This window comes from Parasteatoda tepidariorum, chromosome 3, assembly GCF_982258835.1.
Source record: "Parasteatoda tepidariorum strain Cologne lab strain chromosome 3, Ptep-v5.0, whole genome shotgun sequence".
Lineage (NCBI taxonomy): Eukaryota > Metazoa > Arthropoda > Arachnida > Araneae > Theridiidae > Parasteatoda > Parasteatoda tepidariorum.
In genome coordinates this window covers 108,595,547-108,615,783 of record NC_141757.1, presented here as the reverse complement: position 1 = coordinate 108,615,783, position 20,237 = coordinate 108,595,547, and the positions used below count along the sequence as shown (strand labels likewise).

The window sequence follows — 20,237 nt, the reverse complement described above, 5'->3', positions numbered from 1 at the left end:
ATTTACTCCAGATATTTGATTTCAAAATTTCAATTTCAAAGTTAAGAAATATAGCTTCCTATTTACAATATTGATGTTACGGTTCTCTTATTTTTTAAGGACTGCATGAACCCTGTTAAAATATTAAAATACAGATGTGTACTTCTTTGAACATAACATTTTTATCAAAATAATGATCAAGGATCCAAATGTATAATTGATGATAAAAATTTAATTGGCTTTTAAAAATCTGAAGATGAAAATAAATATTTTTCGAGCGCTCAAAAATACGCACCCATTCTCAAGACTCAACAGGATTGTGAATGCGACGTTAATTTTTGAACGCTCAAAACAAATGTAGCACAATTTTTGTTTACTATTAACCTACAAAACATTTTTTTAGGACGTCAAAAAAATTCCCTTTGCAATTGAAATTTCAAAAGTCGACTAGCATCACGAATCAAAGTTAAATGGTTACAAGGACAGTTATTTCAAACCCGTCCTAAATAGTTTGAAAATTTAATTTTTATTTGTCGAGTACAAAATTTGCTCTAGATATATTTTAAGGTATGCTCCTTAGGCGTGCTTTGATAGAGTTTATTTTTCTCATCATTATTTGCTTGAAATTAGTAAATAATTTGCTTAAATTATTAAAGCTATATGATTTCATGCATCCGTCATAAAATAGTAAACAGAGCTTCCAGCGTATATCCTTGATACCGCTATCAACAAATTAATGGAATAAGCTTAAATAAGTAATAATAGTTAAATTGTTTCTCGTTTTAGCGTTCCAGTAATAATGTTTCGTTCAAACTGATTTCAGTTCTAGAAATAATGAAATTATTGAGAAGGTTCCTTGGAACAAAATCATTATTATCCTCTTATAACGAAATAGAGAAAAATTTGCATTCATATTTTCTGTAAGAGTTTGTTAATATGTAAAAAGTATGTTTTTAAATTAGCAATTAGTTTGAAAGATATGATCGAAAACGCAAAAATAAAGTTAACATTAAGGGCACCAAACTTTCAACCGGTCACCTGAATAACTATTAGGACCACAATTTCCAGATTGCGGTACATATTTTTTTGCATATTTGGTTCAGAAATCCAAATATGAAAAAAAAACTATATGTTTATTCAGAGAAAGCGCGTTTAGTGAGTCTGATTTTGAAACTTAATTAATAGTTTGCACTAATTAATTAGAATATTTGAATTCATCCCCAGGAGCCATTAAGATTGACACTTAGTACCTGAAAATCTGATCATTAGAACGAAAGTTATTCAGGGTGAAATCTTTTTTATTTTGCCCACTGTACAGTAGGCACTAAAATATCTGGTACCTCACTCTTTAAAAAGGCGATAAATCCACGATGTCGACCCACCATTGCAGGAGGTCCATCAGTGGCAACAGACATAATATTAGCAAAAAGGAATGATTTTCTCTTTAAAATAATCTTTGACAGTATAAAAAATAGATTCATCTATAGTATGTTCAATGAAGCTTCTGGCAAAAAAGCATTTCTTGAATAATTTTTTCTTCCTTCACGAATTGGTTGTACGCCAATAGCAAAGCCTCATTACTTAGCAAGGTTGACTCATCAACTTGAAGGGAAAATTCGTTGGATATCAAAAGTTTGCATAAGGATGTTACGAAACTAATTACTTTCGAATTGACACTTTTGGAAACATTTATTAGGACTTAACACAAACATATACATATTAACACAGAAACTCAAGGCCTAATGCGTTTCATTAACTCCAATTACATAGGGGGCGCTGCTCGAGTGTTTCTGGATACGAATATTCTCAATAAAGGATACTTCATTGTCTTCATCTATCTCATCAATTCGTCGCCGTACTGCAGGGGTGTCAAACTCGCGGCCCGCGGTGAACATTTTTGCGCCCCAGTCAATATATCCGAAGCAAAGTAAAAATAATTTGGAAATGTGAATTAGAAACGAAACCAGCATATAAAATTGTAATATACTTTATTTATAAACTATACGGATCATTTTAAATTGTACGCGCGAAAATGTAAAATTCTAATTGGCTGAAATGGAGACTGTTTCACATAAAGCTATCAATTAGATAGTACATATTCAGGTTTATCCTACTACAGCGAGGTAAGTTGGTTATCTTGCCCCAAGGTTCTCAAACAATTCTGGGATTCGGAAGAAGAAATAAGTAAGTTTTTTCATACTAAAAATCAAGATACGAGCTTGTTCTCCGATTAAATATGGTTGCAAGATTTATTTTTTATGGTTGATATAACCCAACACTTATCTGATTTTAATTTATTGTTACAAGGCAAGGATCAGATCATTACAAACATGTTTGACATAGGTAAAGTATTCAAATATAAACTATTTCTTTGGGAAAGGCAACTGAAAAATGAAGATTTAACGCACTTCCCAACGTGCAACAAGAAAAATCTAGTTTAGATGATACTGCATCGTAACAAAAGTAAGCAAAAAAAAATTTCAAATCTTAGAACAGATTTTGAAACAAGGTTTTAAGATTTTAATTCTTTGGAAGACAAATTCTGTCTGTTTTCGTCGATTTTCTCAATAAATATAGACTCAGTAACCAGTTATATGCAAATGGAAGTGATTGAGATTCAGTACGACTCAAATTTGAAGGCAAAATTCATTGAAGTGGGTGTGCTTGAATTTTACGAATATTTGCCGCAAGGTTTGAAAATACTCGAAAATTCGCATATGAAATTATTTAGTATTATAGAATTATTTTAATTAAATACTTATCAGTGAGAGCAATTATTTTCTGTTAAGAATGGAAATAAATCTCCCGTCTAAAACCGTATTAATAACGCTCACGTTGGATCAATTTTGAAAGTAGTCTCGGCCAATAAAATTTCTCCCCAAAATAGTAAAGATAGTAGCAGAGAAGGGATGTCAAGTATCAGGACGTAAACAATAATTTAACTTTACATATGTTTATTACAATGTACTATTCAAAATAAAAATATTTGTTTCTATGAACATTGATTTTTCTTGCCGCCCACCTAAAGTTAAGCATTGTTTATTTGGCCCAAGTTAGCTTTTGAGTTTGACACCCCTGCCGTACTGTATCGTTGCTTCATAGAATATTTTCGATTACATTGGATGTGACTGGATGGTGTAAAACTGTTTCTAAAACTTCCTTGACAGCCGGCAGTATCATCTCTGCCCCGGTGATTCCCAGATTTAGCAATTAGTTGATATATTATTCAAGGCTATCAAACCATCGTCGCATTTTTGTGAGGAGGTTGCTAGTAAGCCTGAGAACGAAGGTGCCTTCAGAAACTCGTCCTTGATGTTCGTGGAAAATGACAAATCTTTATTGCGTTTTTCAGGATGAATTTTTTGCAAATGGGAAGGTTTCATTGCCTCATTAGTTAAAACTTTGTTACAAAGTAAACACATGCGTAGTTGAGAGTTCAACGACGATTGAACAAATCCGAACTTCAAGTACGTGACACTGTATATAGCCGACACTTCTTTTTTGTTAAGCGACATTGTTGGCGGCAAAATACAAACGATGAAAGAAAGTCTACTACTCCTAAAAATTAATAAACAATTTAAGATAAAGAACTAATTTGCGCACGTGCCTGGCCAAATAAAAAATGAAATCGAATCGAAACTGGGGGAAAAAACTGAAAGAAGCGAATGAAAAACATCATAAGATACATAGGTCAAATCAAACATTCATACTGAAAGAGCATGCACTTCGCCAAATAGCTTGAATGTGGCAAAAATAACTGACCCGTGCTTCGTATTGGAAAATAGGTGTCGCATAAGTTCGTTTTATTGCTGGTACAAATGCTGAATCAGATAATCTTAATTTGTTATATTAATTTAATCTTTTTTTATTGTTAATTTTAGACTAATTTTATTTATTGAATTAATCTTCATTTTATAATTTTATTAGGGAGTTCCAAAATTAAATTTGAATGATCAAGCATGCTCATCGCCCCCTACTTGCCCAAAATACACCCACCACCTCCCTACTGCCAAAAACAAGTTCAGCGCACTTCAGTATACTCCCATCCCCCCAGGGGATGGTATCACCCCCGTTGAGAAACAATAATGAAGTAGATGATCAGGGGATTTTCACATAAAAGTGTACCGCAATAATTTAAATACGTAATAAATTTGTTTCATATTCTCTCTTACTTTAATTCGGATTGACATAGATAAGAAAATTTCTTTTTATATGAAAACGAAAATTCATTTATCAAAATAACGCCCTATTGTTAAAAAATTATAATAAAATACTATTCTTGTACGTGCATTCATTAAGTGATATCAATAAAGATACTCCCCCACCAGAATAATAGGTTGGATAGAATTCGATGAACGGATACCACTAGTTGATTCATTGCTGTTTTGTGAGAAGCTGGGAGAGCTGTTTTAAGATCACCGTACTTTTTGCTGATCGTGAGAGCTGTATTAAGTTCACAGGCGTAGTCGCTCCTGTGTTGCCCGTAGCAGTCGAGTGAATACTTTGTACGTTGTGTGTGATCGAGACTGAGTAGCAACAGAGCTAGGAGGTGAACAATGTCGAAGTCACATATAGCTAGTCAACTATTCAATGTGGACAATCCATCGAAGTAGGAGTGTTAGAATCGAAATGGACGTTGCTGTTAAGGTAGGCGTGTTCGCATCACGTCCGGGTCACCAATGTGGGGATATCGACAATGTCAACCTTCATCTATGAAAAGGTACCCCGACATAGAATCGAGTTAACATGTCCTATATGCTAGTGAATTGGAATTGTATTTTTGTTGTGGTAGACACGCTACAAACCCATGATTCTTCTAGCACAGTCAGCAATGAACTGGAAACAGAATTTGACTCCACTAACCAACGCTGGGATTCGAACTTGAGTCACCTCATACTCTGTAGTTATTGAAAATATTTTTAGGAGTAACATTAAAATCTTTTTATTTATTTACTTTTCTTTATTTTGTGAAATAACTTCCCGCCAAAAATGAACCTTCGAAAATACTTCCCTTCGATAGATTAGAGTAGTTTAGAAACCTCTGTTTTTATAAATCAAACATCGCTTGTAAATACTATTAATCGATAATTTTCCCACAAACATTTTGTTTTTTACCTATTTAAAAAAAAAAAAAGTGCATTGAGCACGTGATTTACGTATCGCAGTTATCAGTGAATAAGAGGGGAGAAATCTCACGTGAATGTGCGGCACCCAAAACGATTATTCTATTCATTTATTCATTTTTACACATAAAATGGAGGAATAATTCATTTCTATAAGCAACAGAATTACCGAAATTTCACCATCGTCGCTATTCTTTGTCCATCTAATAACGATTGTCTCCAACCTACAGACCTCGAACTACTTTTTTACAGAATTTCAAGTGGACATTTTCCACTTTTGAAAGTGACATTTTTTCGGAAGTATGAGCCGATTTTTATTTTATTACGTCGCGTCTTTGTTCTCTTCTTAGGAATATAATATTTAGCTTAAATAATGCAAAACAAGTTTTTTCGTCAAAAATAAATACCATTCCAAGATGGGAGCATGCGGAGTTAACGTAGAAAGCGCAATTAAATGTTTTTTTCCTGAAATGGTTCATTTGTTAAAATTAGTTTTTATATAAACAGGATTAAATTGTGAGCAATAGACTGTAATTAGTCGCCCAGATAACTTCACCAGCTTCAGTTTTTAGAGAAAAGAAAAAGAAAGCCTGTAGTTTTTAATGTGTGATACACTTACATATTTCTAAAGGAAAACATCTACCGCTGCAGTTCCTAATTGTTTTCGCCTATGGAACCTTAAGTTAGTGGTTCCCGAAAGGTATTTCCATAAGGTTCCGTCATAGGATCACAGGAGCTCAGATAGTTAAAAAAATTTTTTAACCAGTAATGATTTTCGAAATCTAAAATAAAATTTATTTCCAATCCATTAATTTATAAATATAAAATTATGAGTTTGAGTGTCTCTACGAGTTTGTACTCTTATAGCTCCAGAATCGTTTGTTCAAGCGGCTTGAACTTTGAACAATGGGTGAAAAAGAATTTTATTTTAAAAATCGTTTGAAAATTTCAATTAGATTGTACGGGAGATATATTTTAAGAAGGAATTTTGTTTTCATTAGTTGCCCTTGTTTCTATGATTCGAATTAATCAAATATTTTAAACGATAGTATCATTGACGTTTAAGCGTTGTGATTTTAAACGATAACATGTCTCATTAATAGAAAAAAAAGAAGTTTATCGAACGTTTTTTCATATCTCATTATATTTTATTCTTCAAGTCGGATAAACTTAAGTGGAAGTAAAAGGTTGTGCATGCGTCCCCAAATTAGTAAATTAGTTATCGAAGACCACAAGTTTATTTTGTTTGTTATGAGTTCAAAACGTGATTCTAAAAAACTTTAAAATCAACGGTAAATAAAATAAAAAATAAAGTATGTGTTAAAAAGCGAAATTTACGGAGAAATGGTATTATCTCATTTAGGAAAAGCATAACTAATAGCCATAGTATTATTGACGCTAATGTTTTATTAATTTTGATAGTAAGTTGTTCTAAAAGTCAAAACTAGTGGACAAAAAGAAATTATTCGTTTACGTGAACCGTAAACAATCACCATACTATTATTAACGCTAATGTTACTTAATTAATTTTGGTAATCGATGCTAATTGAAATTTAAAGAAAGCTGTAAATCAAAAAGCAGAATTAAAAGAAAAATTATACTAATTTGTTAAGAGAAGAGTAAAAAAATCGCCATATCGTTATTGATGTCGCTTGATAAATTTCTGCAATCGACACTAGTTGAAACAACAAAAAAAAAAAAGATATGTACTAAAAATCAAAATTAATCGAGCAATCCGTTTCGAAGAAAAGTAAAAATTCTCTGTACTAAATTTTTTTATGCTAACGTTGTTTCATCGATATTGGTATTTGGTACTAATTGAAATTAAAATTAAGCTGTGTGCTATAAAATAAAAATTAATGAAAAAATAGTACTAATTCATTCAAGAGAAACGAAAAAAATCGCCATAATATTTTTGATCCCAATAATGCTTCATTAATTTTGGTAATAGCTGCTACTGATATTATCTTAATAGGTCGAGTTTTAATACGTACCAAATATATTAATATAATCAAAAAGTATTCTATTAGTACCTATTAAAATTGCACCCATTATGAGCAGTTTTAATATAGATAATGTAAAGAGATTTCTTATGGCACCTTCGAAATGGCTAAAAACTGGAGAAAGTCTCTTGATTGTGTCACATTTTGGCTATCTTGAGTTGACCTCATGGATATGCCACATGATAACTGAATAAAGTTAATCTTTATTTTGATGGGATTAACTATTAAAAATATGCTTTGTTTAATCTACAAACGTAAAGTCACCAGGAAGCGCGAGAAACTAAAATAAATGAAAAATTGAAATTATATTAGCATTATTTCGACAGTTCTTAGATACTTTCGTATCGTTGATTTCAAATCAGCAATGGTTTTCACAACTTCTTTTTTTAAAATGTCATTTGTAGTCCATTTTTTAGTCAAAATGTAAAAATTTAAAAACGTTATAATATAAAAGGGAGTCTGCTTCAAACTGAAACTGCTACTTTTCGGTTGCTGTTGTTGTCGTGTCTATGCATACAGTGCTAGTGCAAAGATTAGAGCTACATTTTGGTATATATAGTTTTACAGTGGATGGCCCTCACGTTTTCTTGGGGATATAAGCCCTTCGGTTCACTGGATGGCTTTCGGCTATAGTAAACCTAACGTGGTCTTTCTCCAAAGCCCCACAAAGGCTACCGAATAACAAAAAATGCTAGAAAATCGTTTACTGTCATTTGAACCCAGAATTATCGATCCAAGTCAGATTTTCCAGCAAGAGAATGCCTTCATTTACGATGTGAAATCTTCAAAATGGTGGTTTTTGGATGCATGTCTGTCTTTTCTCATGACCTCAATTTCCAAGAAAACGGGAACCTCATTAAGGTTCTATGCACGCAAGAAAGAAGCAGTTTCGCTCTGTAGCAGAATTGAGGGTTGCCATCATTGAAACTGAATATTGATTCCATCGGTAAATGTTGTACAACATGACATATTTTTAGTCAGATAAAGAATATTTTGCTTATAGTAAGAAGGTCCCGGCAATGGCTGGTCGATATGAATTCCGCATTCGGCTTGCACCGACCACAGTGCTGACTTGAAGTATCCTCAGTGATAGACGGATCATGGGTTAGAGTCCCCTTGCCGTCAGGCTAACCGTGGGAGGTTCTCGTGGTCTTCCTCTCCATGTAACGCAAATAAGGGGTAGTTCCATCAAAAAGTCCTCCAAATTTCTCCCAATACTTGATCCTGGAGTTCCCTTGTCTTCTGGATTGAGTTCAAAATGACAAGGCTACGGAGTTGAACATTAGTAGTCGTAAACCCAAAAATTGGGTCGGCTGTTCAACGACGGAACGACTTACTAATTTTAATAATTAAATACATAAAGAACTTGGACAATATAGCTGTCATCTCTTGAAAATAGTTAAAGTTGAAATCAAAATATTTCTGCTCGGGCAAAAGCTAGACAGTGGAACAATTTTGTTTACATATTGCTTAAGACTAATTAAGGTGTGGGGATATTTAAATTTTGTTACGCCTTGCATTCGGCTTGCTTACCATTAAAGTTTATATGTTGTACAAAATAATGTTGAATGATAATCAAGCTCTGGTCGCCAAAGATGGCTAGGTGCTAGATAAAATTTTTACTTTAATTACAAATTATAACATGAAATAAGACTTTGTTTCGTTTTTTTTACCAGTCCTCAACAGACATAAGAAAGTAGAAAGCTTTCTTCTTCATAATCATTATTATTATTTCACCTTAGGGATGCAGAATTATTTAACCTTAGAAATGCAGAATTATTTAACCTTTAGAATACAGAAACTTTCGATTTTCTTTTTAAATACTATCAGCAAAAACAGCTTAACAGTCAAACTAGAGAGATGAAATTTTTTTATTTTTCGTGCAAAATGATTTAAGAATTGTTTGTAATAAAGCAGTTTATTTCAGTTATGTCAAAAAGTAAAAACAATTATTTTAAGTTTTAAAATTTCCGTTTCAGATATCTCACAGAGATTTTTCAACAAATTTGGTATACTTATCAAATTTAACAGCACCAAAAAACTTTCTGAAAAAATTTTCTAGAATTTCGATGAAAGCGATAACTTTTACTTTCTGGTTACAGAAAAAAAAAGGGTTATCTATATTTCCTTGGGTAGCGGTTCTTCAAGGATTACACCAATACTTCAGTTCATCGCACGAACGAAGGCGAAAGGGGTGAAGTCAAAATCATTTTAGAATCTTTTGTAATACTCCTTGATGATTTAAAAAAAAAAAAAACTCGTTTTCAATGTTAGTTTGTTTCACAATCTCTGTGTGTGAATGAACTTCTACTTTAATCACCATTCTTATACCCTTTGAGGCCCTCAGAATAAGACGGGGGTTTAGTTTTGAAAGAGTATTCGAGGACATCTTTCTAAAAAAAAAAAAAAGGTTACCGAGATCAAAGTCATGAGTTACCTTGATAGCTTTAGTTAGCCACTGCAATCACTTATAAAATATTACAGTCAAATATGGCACATATAAGGTTATTCCTTAAAATTTATCGTTGCTTAGATGACAAACTTAAATAAAACATTACTGTAAGCTGGTTCTACTTTGACAAATTTCTTTTGCAATTTTAATGAATTTAAGTAAATATAAAAGGAAATATTCGTGATATACATTTCTTTCCATTATTTTAATTGCTTTTATAGTACATGTTCTTCTTTTCTCTTCTTTCTTCAACATGTTTCGACATGTTCTTTAGATTCTTTTAAAATAGGAAAACATTTTAGAAGTGTTGAATAAAAGTGGGATTCCAATTTAACGTCGGTTTGTAAGTACGAGATGACTAACATTTGATTCGGAACGCCATAACAAAAATTATCAGTTGTCCCCCGGACGCTAATTTACAATCCACCGGCCTTTAACGACCCGTTTTTTTTGTTTTTTTTTGAATTTTAATCTTGCCTGCAGCTGGTTGCGATTATAATACAAGCTTTTATTTCTTTTAAAATGTGTGTCCCCCTGAAACAATTTATTTATAACCGTCGTTGAACATTTTGGTTTGCGACTACTAGTGTACAACTCTATAGCCTTGCGATTTTGACCCCAATCCAGATGACAAGGGAACTCCTCGATCAAGCATTGGCAGATATTTGCCTTCGTGGAGGACTTTTTGATGGAACTAATCCGCAGTTGCGTTATATGGAGAGGAAAACCTAGCACGGTTAGCCTGATGTCAAGGGGGCTCTAACCCATGATCTGTCTACCACTGAAGATATTTTTACGTCAGCACTGTGGTCGGTGATAGCCGGATGCGGTATTCGTATCAACAAGCCATCGCTGGGATTTGAACCCGGTTCACCTCATTGGAAGGCGGACGCTCTATCCAAGAATCAAGTTTTTTTTTTATTTAAAAAAAATGCTAAACAAGGGAGCGGGTCGTTCAATACAGCTAGATTGGATATTTGCCACTCAAACTAGCAACCAAAGTATAAACGTGGTATATGCTGTTTACTTTTTTGATTTTCAGCTTCATATTACTGTATGTGTTTTTATCAAAAAATGGCATAATCCTATTCATTCATTCATTCTCTTTATTTTAATTCTTCATTTAAATTCATTCCAAAAACTTTTTAAAAAAAAGGTAATGGAGACATGTACAACTGACCAGTTAAACATGTGTATGAACTAGTAATATTTTTTAGTGACTCGTGCCAACTAAAAACTAAATTTCTACCCCATGTAGAAATTGGGAAATTTCTATTCGGCTTGAAGTTACTTTAACCTCATTCTATTTTGCTCAGACCATTTTGTGCTAAATTTTCTGAATCCTCTCTCATTATTAATGACATGATTGAAAAAATGACTCGTAATTTCGTCCTAAATGAATAGAGAATTTTATCGTAAAATTTCACTTCCCAAAGAAGTTGCTGTTTAAATTGTTGGCAGCTAACTTTGTCACCATGTAGGTTGAGAAGTTGTAGGTTTTACGCTTTATATTGCCTCAAAAATATTTTTTAATCTAAACAAGCATAGGAAATACTGATTGAGACATGTCTTCTTAACATATAATTCGTATACTTATAATTCTTATACATATATCTCAAAAGCTAATTTCTAATACTATATATATATATATATATATATATATATATATATATATATATATATATATATATATATATATAATATATAGCTCATTTCAATTGAAAAGAACCAGAATAAAATTTAAAAAAAAATACTCTTTGCCATCGAGTCAAAATTTAAAAAAAAAAAACAAGTTTAAAAGTGCATAATGAGAAAGATCTATAGTAATTTTTACACCAATGCTACGATGAGGGTGCCGATTTGAAATTTGAGTCAATTTAATAAAATTATGTAACTCGAAAGAGTGGCTCAGATGTTGTTAATGTCTGCCACTTTTTTTTTTATTTTTGAGCGAATTTTCTTAATTTTGATGTCTTCAGAAAGAAAAAAGTGCAAACTATGCAATTAAACTTTTAAAGTTCTGGAAGTATATAAGCATTTGAAACATTTTATTAAAATAATTTTTGAGGTTAAATCGTGCTCAAATTTTAAGAATTTTTACAAGGAATTCACAAGTTTTCTCAACTCAGTTTTCTCAAACAATGTTAAATATTATACTTCATCAGATTTTAGCTTAAATATTTCAATATTTTTATAGCACAAAAAGAAAATTTTAGACCTTAATTTTTTTTTCATAACGTTAAATGTTATTTTTTTCTACATTAAAAAAAAACCCAAAATATGCCGTTTTTTTTTTAAATATTTTTTTTTTATAAAAAAATAAAAAAATGGGTTTTAGATAAAATATTTCAAATTTTTTTTGTAGTGAAATAAGTTCCCTGATCTCAATCAAAGAAAAGAATGCCCACGTGATTTTTTTTTTGCATTGAAAAATTTGATTTTTAACCTTATGAAATAAAGTTGAGGTCAAGAAACTTCGGTTTTGTGCTATAAAAAAAATCTTGTAGTATTATGGCTAAAAGTCACTTTTAATATTGTTAAGAATAAATAAATTTCAAGAATAAATTTCAGTCTTGATATTTTTTATCATTATGAGAAAAAGACTGAGGATAGAAACTTTGTTTTGTGTCATAAAAAAACTTGTGGCAAAAAATCATTTATTTCATTTTGGCAAAAAACCATTTTTAATGACAAAAAAAATTTAAGAAAAACTCGATTGACTAAAAATGGGATATTTAACATTATGAGAAAAAAACTAAGCTAAAATTGTAATTTAACTGCAGAAAAATAAAAAAAAATTTTGAAATTTTCAAAAGAATTTTCCCCAAATAATTGCTTCAATAAATTTTTTAAAAATATATTTCCAGAATTTTAATAATTTATGTACACTTGTTATTATTTTTTCACTTTCCTAATGGTGCCAAAATTAAGAAAATTATGAGTCATACCTAAACTTACAAAGTAGCTTACGCAAAATTAAAAATAAATTAAAAATCAAGCGTTTTTTTGTGCAGTTCGTCACCCCTTCAAATCAGTACCATGTGATGTACCACAATACACGACTCATTACAAGTTAAAATCAAATAATCGCCAATAACAAATCATAATCAGTAACATCTTTTTTTTTTCTTTCCTTTTCCATTTATCCTGATACCACGAGGAAGCAAACTGAAGTTCAACAAATGTTTGGTATTGTTTAATGTACCATTACGTCTTGAGCATCATATCGTAAGTGCGTAAGAAAAATAAAAAACATAAGTTTTATCCCTTATGGTGGTTGCTGACCTCCTAACACGCAGAGCTACTATTCCACAATCTTCTAGGAATGATGGAGGCCATCTTATATGTCCTTTGGAGCATGACGCAAGGATTAATCTGCTCTAACTGTTTCTAAACACTCACTCCTAAAAAGGGGTTGAAAAACTAAAAGCGAGGATAAATCTATTTCATCCACCGCGTGGATGTTAATGAACTTTTCCAAGGGAACTATCTTACGAGGATTATACATTAATGCAATGGTTATTCCAATGAGGAAGATTTAAACATAAAATATTATAAAATAAAAGCTTAGAAAACTACGTTTTTCATGTACACTGAAAAGGAGAGAGTAATTCCATTCCATTACACCTAAAATTAAAAACCTAGATCAAAAATTTAGTTATTTTATTCAAAATGTCTGACTCTGATAACAAATAGAAGCACTCTCACATTTTTAGTCGACAACTTTCCGACTAAAAATGTGAGAGTGCTTCTATTTGTCAAACTTAAGAGGAAGGGACCTAGATCATAAAATTTGTATTTTATTTAAGATTTCTGACAAAAAGGCCACTTTCCAACTAGAAAGGACAAAACAGCCTAAACCTAAAACGAATATCCTAGACTTCATATATTTCTAATTTTACTTAAAATATCTGACTTTTAGGCCAAATTCTGACTAAAAAGTGCAGGAGAGTAGTTCTATTTTGCCAAACCTAAAACAAAAAAAGCATACCTAAAAGATTTTTCAACTGAAAAGGAGAAAATAGTTCAGATTTATAACACTTAAATTAATCACTTAAATCTAGAATTAATATATTTCTATTTTACTTAAAATAATTGATATTGTTATGCACGCAACTTCTGCAGAGATTCTGGGCTCTAAATATTTAGAGAGTTGATTAAAATTCAATTACAATATTCCTCTCTATCCCTGTAAAAACTTCTGTTTCTTTCAAACATATTTTGATGCTCTTAGTCCGATCTTTCTCATAGATAATCGTTAGAGTTCGTGTTTTACTAGGTGTAAACACTTAGGTGTTTAGAGGGTTTTTAAAAATCTAGGTGTTTCTCTTGTATACCTAGGTAAAACACCGAGTAGTTAGAGTTGTACTAGGTGTTTTTCCCTCATTTAAATATTTATTAGTAACCCTTGATGTGAAGACATTTTCTGATTTTATTTTCGACAAGAATTCTGAAAATAAAGTTTCCGATTATGGATAGCAAGATTTCTTAATGAAGCATAATTATATAAATTATGAAGGTTTAAATAGTAGGGTGTCTTCAAAAAACTTTTTTTATTAAAATAATCTATTATTGTGTTTGTTATGTCTAGTATAAATGTTATGTTACCTTCTATGATAAAAATAAATCATTAACTATCTAATTAATAATTCAAAAAAAGGGTTACCATTTTAAATTTTAAAAAAATTTTTTGGTGAATTAAATATTTAAGTTATAATCCAGTTAGAAACAGCATAAAACCCTTCAAAGAAATAAAAAAATAATAAAATTGACCTGTACTTCAGTCTCAATATTCCCTAGTCCAAGATAAGAAATATGATCAGTAAAAATATGATCAATATATGATCAGTTAGATAATATGATGATATGATATGATATGATATGATATGATACGATAATGATATGATATGATATGATATGATATGATATGATATGATATGATATGATATGATATGATATGATATGATATGATATGATATGATATGATATGATATGATATGATATGATAATGATATGATATGATATGATAATGATATGATAATGATAGGATCAATAAGAATAAAATTTATATTTATTTATATATTTTTAATATTATAATTATTAAATATTTTCGATTTTGCAAAATTTAATAAAAATTTATTTTTAAAAAAATTATAAATTTTGCTATTAATGGTTTCATAATTTTTCAGTTCTTGTCTTCAGATTTTAATATAAATATTATTATGCTCCTTCAGTGACAAGCTGATTTGCCTTTCAAATGTAGTTTCTGCAGATTGAGATTCCGTTTCCTTAGCAAAGCATTTGGTTTTGAATGTTTCTTATTTATAAGCGAAAAATCACTTTTAAATCACATAACCGCATCAATAATATTTTGATGTCAGAGCATTCTTAAAACATTCCTGTAGAAATGTGCAAAATTTCATATTGTTTCAACAAATAGTTTTTATCCTATAAAATTGAATCATTCAGAGGGAAAATTTTTGACAACAGTGACTATAACCTTTTTTAATGGAGAGAGGTTTGATGACATTGGTGCAGAATACTTACTCTGTTTTAATAATTAATAAACTTTTTATGTTTCTGTATAATTTGATATCAGTTGCATAATGTGGTACATAAAAAACTTACTTACTTTTAACTGTACTCAGAAGAATTATCATAACTCAACCAAAGAGTATCGCTTGAAAACAAGAATGAAAAATTTCTTTCATATGTACGACCAGTTGGATAGTTATAAGATAACTATATTTATACAATGTGTGTTAAAATCGTCAATGAGCCAAAACCATGGCAAAAATATAACACCAACTACAAAATCTCTTAGTCATGATTTTCTCGCTATAAAGAAACGCTTTATTTCTATTCTTCGATCGTGTTTTAACTTTCAGTAACAGAAAAAAACTATAATAGAAAATTATTATAAAAAACAAACGATTGTTAAAAGCAAACGACTTTGCTTTTTAACTTCACTTAAGCTTCATTAGAAGGTTACGGTTTTGGACCCCTTAGAATTACGAAAACAATACTGGTTTATGAGCCATAATTGTTTTCGGATGCTGCTTTGTTCAGTTTCAAAAAAATTTCAAAATTGCTGTACTTTTTGAGTGGAATTTTCTTTGAATAAGCGAATTTCGTAGTCAACTGCAAACATTTCTTAATAAGCTGAAATAGCTCTAAATTTGTGACGAAAGGCAAACGATATAGAATTTACATTAAGGGTACGAAACATAAATTTGAAATCATATTTCCGAACTTGCTGCCTATAACCGCCAACTTTTAAGATAAAAAATAGATATTCATCGTAAAAAAATAAAAATTAGGTATATTATGAATATTTATTCAAAAAAAATCAAGCTTTTGTGTCTGATTTCGAAACTTACTATATCGCTAGAACTAATTAATTAGCACATCTAATATTCACCCTTTGAGCCATTTAGGTTGTAATTTCTAAACGTGAAACTTCAATCCTAAAATCAAAAGATATACAAGGTGTTAACTCTTTCATTTTAGCATAGTAGCAACAAAAAAAAGAAGAAGAAAAAGAAAGAAAACGAAATTTAATTTAAAAAAATTATAAGTACGCGTATGCGGAGTGTTACTTTCAGCTTAATAAATTATAGAATATGCTTATGCGGATTGTTTCTTTTAGTTTAATAAATTGTAGAATATAAGTATGCGGAGTGTTCCTTTTAGTTTAGTAAATTGTAGAGTATGCTTATGCGGAGTGTTCCTTTTAGTCTAATAAATTGTAGAATATGCTTATGCGGATTGTTCCTTTTAGTTTAGTAAAATTGTAGAATATGCGTATGCGGAGTACTCCGTTTTATTTAAAACTTACTCAAAAATAAAAAAAAAAGTTTGTATAATCGATCCATCACTTAATATTTTTATTATTTTAGTGACTACTTTACAAGTGGCTATATTTGCAATAACCTTCGCCAAATTTAGCGATGCGATCCCGCCAAAATGATCCCTAATGCCGATGATCTTTATCTCTTCTCGCTCTACTTGCAGAAGTGTGTTGATGTTTAATCCTTACAGAGAGATGCTTAGAAGTTCCGTTTTTATTTTCTAAACCATCAGACCTTCACCTGAATGAGTGAAAGCTCTTCGGGGACGATAACCGGGACAATAACTTCTCCTGGTGTCAGGGGCAGAACGGAGGGATGAATGAACGATCACATGGATTCAAAACTACCAGACTCTTCTCGCCCACGCGGAACACACTTTCAATGAGCTTAATAACTAAGCAACACTTTAAATGGAGAACAAATTGAACCATTAACAAAATCCTTTTTGTTGTTGAAAATACGCGATACTTTATTATTATTAATATATTGCCATTAAAGTGTAAAGATCAATTGTTCTAAAGATTATCTAGCTCAGGGGTTTCCAACTCAGTAGAGGGCTGGGGCCACAATTAAAAACAACAGTCAAATGGCGGGCCGCAACTTTATCAAAATTTTATATAGGACTCTTTTTATGTTTGAAGGAACATTAAATATTACTGTCAGATTTATATCAAGTTGTACAAAACAAAAGTATTGAATTACAAATTAAAATAAGAAGTAGATTTCTAGAAACATTTTTTTGCATATTAAAAAATTCTGGCCTCAAATTTTACAAATGTAAATAATTTCGTTCAAAATGAGTGGCTTCAAGAAGTTAAATCGGAGAATTTCTTAGAGAAAATTTCTGATACACACATGCTACATTATATTCACAAAATACCAACAAAAAAAAAACAAAAAAAGAAGGAAAAAAGAGAGAAACATACACGATTATTTTTGTATTTGAATAAATATTTTCTTGGATGCAAAACCTGATATGATAAATCTGAAACCTGTTGGTATGTTAAATTTCCCAGAAACGAAGAAATTAGTTTTTTTTTTATCGAAGGAAAAGTATTTTAAACCCATATAGAGTTTTTACGAAACTTGTCCGCAAAAAATAACAAATAATATATTTTAGTTCGCTGGGCCACAAAAAAGGCTTCGTGAGCCGGATGCGGTCCTTGGCCCGCCAGTTGGTAATCACTGATCTAGCTTATATGCAAATTAACTAGGATGATCCGTTTTAGTAACAAAAAATCGTTTCATTTCTAAATAATCTGCTAACTACCAAGAATAAGATATTTGCTGCAACAACAGCTACATTTCTGTTCGCTTAAATCAGCATTTTTATTCATTTATTTTACGTTGCCTAAGAAACTCAAGTTGCTAAAATCAAACAACCAACACATTAGTTGATAGAATCAGTCACTTAAAAAACTACGACACAAAGAATTAAGTAGTTTAAAATATTATTGCGCATCAGAAAATTTATTATTTTTCGCTTGCTAAAAGTCAAGTTACTACAATCAAACAACCAACGCATTAGTTGATCGAATCAATCACTTTAAAAGCTATATTACTGAGAATCAAACTGTTTAAGATATTATTACACTTAAGAAAATTAATTATTTTTTACTAGCTAAAAAATCAAGTAACTGCAACCAAACAACTAACGCACTAGTTGATAAAATCAATCGCTTTAAAAACTATATTACTGAGAATCAAACTGTTTAAAATATTATTATACTTAAGGAAGTTAACTATTTTTTGCTAGCTAAAAAATCTAGTAACAACAATCAAGCAACTAACGCATTAGTTGATTGAATCAATCACTTTAAAAACTATATTACTGGGAATCAAACTGTTTAAAATATTATTAAACTTAAGGAAATTAATTATTTTTTGCTAGCTAAAAAATCAAGCAACTACAATCAAACAACTAACGCATTAGTTGATAGAATCAATCACTTAGAGAATTACGCCTCAAAGAATCAAATGGTTTAACATATTATTGCAATTAAGGAAATTAACAAAATGTGATTTATTTATTTTTGATAGATCTTTAAGATTTAAGTCAATAAATACAGTCAAACAATCAACAAATTAGTTGATAAATTGAGATGATCAAACTTTTGAATTTTAAAGGTATTTACGACAGTTCATGCACAGATTGCGTCGGTAAATTGCGGAAAACTTTTGATTCCGCACTTTAATGGATTACTCTAATTAATTTGCAAATTAGCAATGAGCATATTAACGACTTTCGAGATTTAGCGGTAAGAGTTTCTTTGATAACATGAACTAATTTTACCTTGTTATTTTTATGCATTAAGTAATAATTCAAATTACTTCAGCAATTTTGTAAGAAATACATTATACATTTTCTTATTTACATATCTCATATATTTTTAAACAGAATTTGGTCGTATACTAAAATTTTTTTTAAGGAAAGGAAAAAGGGTCTAAATGATTAGATGGTGTTAAACACAATGTGTTGTACCTTGGACTACTGGATGTTACTCCGTGATTATTCCTCATTTTGAAGTTTTTCTTTTAAACTTGTTGGTTGATTGAATTTACATACTTGTGAAAGCGAAATTTATTTTTCAAGTAGTCTGAATAAGCTGAAAAAAGTTAAATCAACTATAAATGTAGAACCAAATATTTTAGTGGAACAATTCAAAAATACATAGATACTAATAAGATAAATATTTTGCTCGTTGTGAGTGACTAAGTCCACGGGGAAATATATCTTTGATAGCCTGAAGCAACTTGACAGAGGTACAATAATGTATAAACTTTTTACGATTTTGTATATGTAATTTTGCATACGAAAAATATGTGCGTATATATTTGATGAATTGCAGGTCAGGTAGCTGAGCGATCAGCACGACTAACTGAGAAGTCAATGGTTGCTGGTTCGAATTCCGCTCAGGGCATGAATGTTTCTCTCCGTATTGTTCTGTGTGAATGTGGTCCACCCAATGAATGGGTGTATGTGGCAGTGTAACGTGAATAATGTTGCTCGCCTCCGTGACCTAGTTAATAAAGTTAGAATATTAAATAATTGCTACATTTTTTAATTCATCGCATTATAAACTAAGTAATCATAGAAAAAAAAGAGTACAACCAATGCATTCATACGTAAAATTTCAAAACTGAAATATATAAATATTTTAAAACTACGACAACCATAAATTGTCACATAATTAGATTTAATAGTCATAGACATTAAAAACAAAAATATTTAAATAAAATCTAAAGTTGCTCTATCAGCCTAAATTTTATTCTGTTAAAAATAGGACGAAGCTGGAATTTTAAAACAAATTCTTAGGTAAAAGAAAGAAAGAAAAATGAATAAATAAATAAAAAGTCTTATTTTGATATTTTGTTAACAAGTTCGTTTGTTTGTTTATGATGTAAATTAGTACTTCGACGAATTATTGAAAATTAAATTTTTAATTCACCAATTTTTGATCCACTGAGGCAAATTAAATATTATTTGTTATATTATAATGTATACGTAGGCAATACCTTTTTTTTTTATTAAACCAACCAGAGGTGCCATGTCGCAGATTTTTTTTTCCGTAGTACTTTCAGGTAGTTAAATTTTTTCCAAATTAAATTTTTGATTCTCGAATTTTCGATCCAGCGAGGCAAATTAAATATTATTTATAATATAATAATGTATACGTAGGCAATATCTTTTTTTTTTTATAAAAACAGCCAGAGTGTCGCAGATTTTTTTTTCGTCGTACTTTCTGGTAGTTAAATTTTTTCCAAATTAAATTTTTAATTCACCAATTTTTGATCCACCGTCTTGTCTTGTCTTGTTGGTTGGCCGGGG

General features: G+C 30.5%; 1 protein-coding gene across 1 annotated transcript in view; it reads left to right on the top strand.

Annotated features, from left to right (window-relative positions):
- Positions 1–19,400, top strand: part of LOC147814146 (uncharacterized) — a 48,775-nt gene extending 29,375 nt beyond the window's left edge. The window contains exon 2 of the mRNA XM_087160225.1: positions 19,258–19,400. Coding sequence (XP_087016351.1) covers positions 19,258–19,400 — 143 coding nt within the window. The remainder of the gene's footprint in view (positions 1–19,257) is intronic.
- The last annotated feature ends 837 nt before the right edge of the window (positions 19,401–20,237 follow it).